At 35.8% G+C, this 4,348-nt stretch overlaps 1 protein-coding gene across 1 annotated transcript in view; it reads right to left on the bottom strand.

Annotated features, from left to right (window-relative positions):
* Positions 1-141: 141 nt before the first annotated feature.
* LOC117103151 (deleted in malignant brain tumors 1 protein-like) overlaps positions 142-4,348 on the bottom strand; it is a gene marked incomplete at its 3' end in the record, with an annotated part of 14,219 nt that continues 10,012 nt past the window's right edge. The window contains exons 9-14 of the mRNA XM_033243661.1: positions 3,405-3,716; positions 2,948-3,253; positions 2,707-2,760; positions 1,076-1,399; positions 488-616; positions 142-381 (exon numbers count right to left, since the gene is read on the bottom strand). Coding sequence (XP_033099552.1) covers positions 142-381; positions 488-616; positions 1,076-1,399; positions 2,707-2,760; positions 2,948-3,253; positions 3,405-3,716 — 1,365 coding nt within the window. The remainder of the gene's footprint in view (positions 382-487; positions 617-1,075; positions 1,400-2,706; positions 2,761-2,947; positions 3,254-3,404; positions 3,717-4,348) is intronic.

The following is a 4,348-nucleotide window of genomic DNA, read 5'->3' as shown; positions in this document are numbered from 1 at the left end:
CATTTCTATTTGTAAAAGTTCACACAGCTTATTACGGTATATAAATGATTTAGAATCCACCACATGTGCAGTCACCACCATGTAGTGGTTTACCGTGGATTGTTTAACGTTTCAAGCGAATGTATTCGGTAATATACTTACAGCATTGTTGAATTGCACAGTCTATAACATCGTAAAAGTCACTTGAATAACACCATGGCCGGGACTCCCCATCTGGATTTCGACAATAATTATGGTCTCCGATGCCTTTCGCTATAAAATTTGCTGGATATATACTATCGATGCCTTTATATGGGCTTGTCCATGGCAGACAATGTGTTCCATCTTCAGCAGTATCTTGTGTTCCTCGATAATCTGAACCATCTTTCATTTTGAAACACTCTGATTTTAAAACAAAGTTTTTGAAAGATTTAAATAGCATACATCTTACACCAATCTGGATGGTTTATTTATTTTTCCGAATTTGAATTAAAAATATATAATATACCTTGGATACACTGTTCTTCTTCATCGCTTTTGTCGGGGCAATCATAGTTACCATCGCAGAGTAAGGATTTCAGTATACAAGTTCCAGATAAACATTTAAACTGGTTAATTGAGCAAGAATGAGATTGCTCTGAAATGAAGATATTGTAAGCTCTTTCGTTTTGAAAATTATGATTTTTTTAATATAAAATTGGCAAGGAATTACATGCTGATCACGTTAAACACTAATGACGAAACTTTAATAGAGCGCTAAAACATACATTTGATCATGATTTACTCGCATGATAAATGTTTATCTGCTAAGCATTCTTCAGTTGATCGTTCAAGAACTAATCAGAATTATCATAATTAAGCTGCTGATCATTCATCTTTAAACATTATTGTGCTAAACGTTCACTCCTAATTACTGATCTGCTAAACATTCTCCTTTTTCTGCTATAATATTTACTACCATAAATCCACGTCTAGAGTATTCAGGGAATACTCAGTGGGTGTCAGTCATGTTGCCTGTGCATGTACTTGTTTATGTTGTTTCATATTTTATGGATTAACACTCTAACTGATACTTTATACATGTTCTTCTACTTACCTTGAATATCCATTCTGCAAACATATGCACTGACATTTAAATTAATACATGATGCCTTCGTTAATCTCCAAATAAATGTGTCATTATTGCGACTTAAGAACGTACACTCAGATTCGCTTTCCCACAGAAAAACATTGGGGGCGTTTATTTCATAATAATAAAGTATCCTTAAATATTCCAAAATCATTTCCAAGGAAGTTTCCATTCTGAGAAATGTTGATTTATGAGGACATGGGCTGATATCAGTCAAGTTATTATTGCTTTCAGGTAACCGTATGACAGCTAGACAGAATTGACTGTCTCGGTACCAGTTGTCATAGCAACCTAGAATACAAAATGTTAAACAATGTTACTAGTGTATAGCTTATACTATTTATAACGATCAATGCAAATTACGTAATAGTTTTAATGATAATTATATGAGTCTGCTCAATTCAATTAAAAATTTAATTTCATCAAAATATACATTTCAAACAGGGTAGGCCTACACAGTGTCATGAAGTAAATAAAAAAAAACCATGGAGAAAACATTAAAAATATTAAAGTTTACTTGGAATACAATCAACTTGAACGGAGTGAAGCCTGATGACAAGAGAGAAAATGTGATGTTGACCTTTGTCAGTCAAAACAAGATTGAGCCCTCAATCTTTTCATTTTTCTTATTAAAACTTCTTCACATCGTGTCCACACACTTTTTAGATACTTTGTTTCAGACAGAGCTGGAGACAGTTTCTAGTAAAAATTGTACTCTACCAAATCCATCAGATGGCATGATGAAATTAATGATACAAGTGAACTTGATAATGTGTGTGGTGGTGGTGGTAGAATTAGCGTTATCCAGGCCGCGGTGAGGACTCTTCTATCATGGCACCATGATTAAACTAATCAATCTAAATAAATAGATTGAATTAAGTAATCCATTCTATAAAGTACGGTATAAGACGAGTCTTTCCCCTCATTTCGTTTTAGTGAAAATAGTAGAGATTTAAGGTATTATTCCATCACGACAATAACAATTACAATCAACACTGCAGTACCCGCTGCTTACTTGGACTCGAATTCAACCCTGGCCATCAGGGCGCAAGTTCGGTGGTCTAGAGGTATGATGCCAGGCTAGTGATCTGGAGATCGTGGGTTCGAGTCCCACCCGAGAACAACTTCCGATTTTTTTCGCAGTTGTTTTCAAATGTACTGAGTATTCGATATATTTCCACGTCAGGTAGGGCAAAATTACACCTATACATGTTTCTCCTGACGCAAATCCAGTTATTGTCTATTATTCCATCACGACAATAACAATTACAATCAACACTGCAGTACCCGCTGCTTACTTGGACTCGAATTCAACCCTGGCCATCAGGCGCAAGCTCGGTGGTCTAGAGGTATGATGCCAGGCTAGTGATCTGGGGATCGTGCGTTGAGTCCCACCCGAGAACAACTTGCGATTTTTTTCGCAGTTGTTTTCAAATGTACTGAGTATTCGGTACATTTCCACGTCAGGTAGGGCAAAATTACACCTACACGTGTTTCTCCTGACGCAAATCCAGTTATTGTCTATTATTCCATCACGACAATAACAATTACAATCAATATAAATAATGTATACAAATAGTATTTCTTCGACTACATACCTTCCGTTTGGACAGTGTTAAATGATTCAAGCCATCCGGGTGTAACAAGTAAATCTACAAAAATATTTATAAAAGAAAATACTAGTTAATTCAAAGATAACGAATATCGATTTTTGTAAGTGATCTTTTGTGAACGGCTAATATTTAAAACTCTTTAGTTGAAAAATAAGTCGTGAGTTTCGAATAATTACAAGATATGCTGCTAATCGCACATTGTATCATATTATATATCTGTAAGTACCAGAAAAGCAAGATACTCCTGCATCTTCAGAATGTTGGCAGTCGTGAGTCCGTATACTAGGACATTGTAAAAGTTCAGTTTCTTCACCAGTACACTGAACCTCATCCAGATGTATCGGTAGTCCCTCACCAGCACCGAATCTGCCATTGTCGTAGACAGCACTCGCACCATCAAAGCCAAGTTGACGACAGGCAACTGAGGCATCTTCTAAGTCCCAGTTGTCATCACAAACTGTTCCCCATTGTCCGTTTATGAACACTTCCACACGACCTGCCGATTCACTACCATCGGAAAGTCGAATGATATCTGAAAATTTATTTACATGTGTAATTAGTTCTCCTATTAGTGTTACAATGCTAATACCAATACAACTAGTATTAGTTTACATCTAATGCTTTTATTACGAATTCGCTAAGATCTTGTGGGGTATGAAGAATAAAACACTTTTCAGACTCACCTGAAGAGCAAACAACGCCGGCATCCTCCTGATGGGAACAGAAGCCGTTATTGGGCACATTATAGGGACAGTCAAATAAACTATTTTCTTCTCCCTTGCAATAAAATTCATTGGCTATAATTGAACCAACACCTTCACCAAAAGCAGCTTCTCGATAGGATGCGACAGCCCCAGTGTAGCCTGCCATATGACAAGCAACATTGGCATCAGCAGTGTCCCAAGCGTCATCGCAAACTGTCCCCCATTCATTTCTTTTGTAAATTTCTACACGGCCGGCGTAGTCCACTATTGATCCCTCAAAACGTATTCCAACTGTAACAAGTTATTTGAAAGACATTAGAGACAGTAGTCATTAAGATACACTTTCTATTTACGGTGGATGCGTATTTGAGTTTAATTAAAGTATTACTCATTATAATCATTTTCACTGACTATACTTTCCGTATAATTACTCTCTTAATATAAATTTATTATAATTATATTAATCATTATCATCATCACCACCAGTATTACTGTACCTTTTAATAAGAATAAAGTAAATTTTTCCCAGGCTCAACGTTCTTACTTTTTGGCCGATTTCAGGCTCAAAGTGTCCTCGTTTTGTTCTTATTTGTACACATTTTTTCAAACATACAAAATGTTATTGTACAGCACTATATTACCATGATATTACTTACTATAGAGAGCATTACATAGTCACACCTACTGCACATAATGTACAGATAAGATTTGTGGGGGTTTTTTTATTGAAAAAAAACAGAAACAAAAACCTCACATAAATTTTTACCTCAACCTCTATTTGTTCTTAATTTTCAAGCAATTTCAGCCTCATTATTCTTATGTGTTCTTATAAAAAAAAAAATGTGTATCATGTTTACCATCAACATTTCATAATAATCATCATCCCAGACTCGTAGGCAGGATTTTCAGAGGGTCGGGGGGGG

This window comes from Anneissia japonica, unplaced genomic scaffold (genome assembly GCF_011630105.1).
Source record: "Anneissia japonica isolate Jap-2015-1 unplaced genomic scaffold, ASM1163010v1 scaffold287948_len850469_cov200, whole genome shotgun sequence".
Lineage (NCBI taxonomy): Eukaryota > Metazoa > Echinodermata > Crinoidea > Comatulida > Comatulidae > Anneissia > Anneissia japonica.
This window is presented reverse-complemented; position numbering and strand designations above follow the sequence as displayed.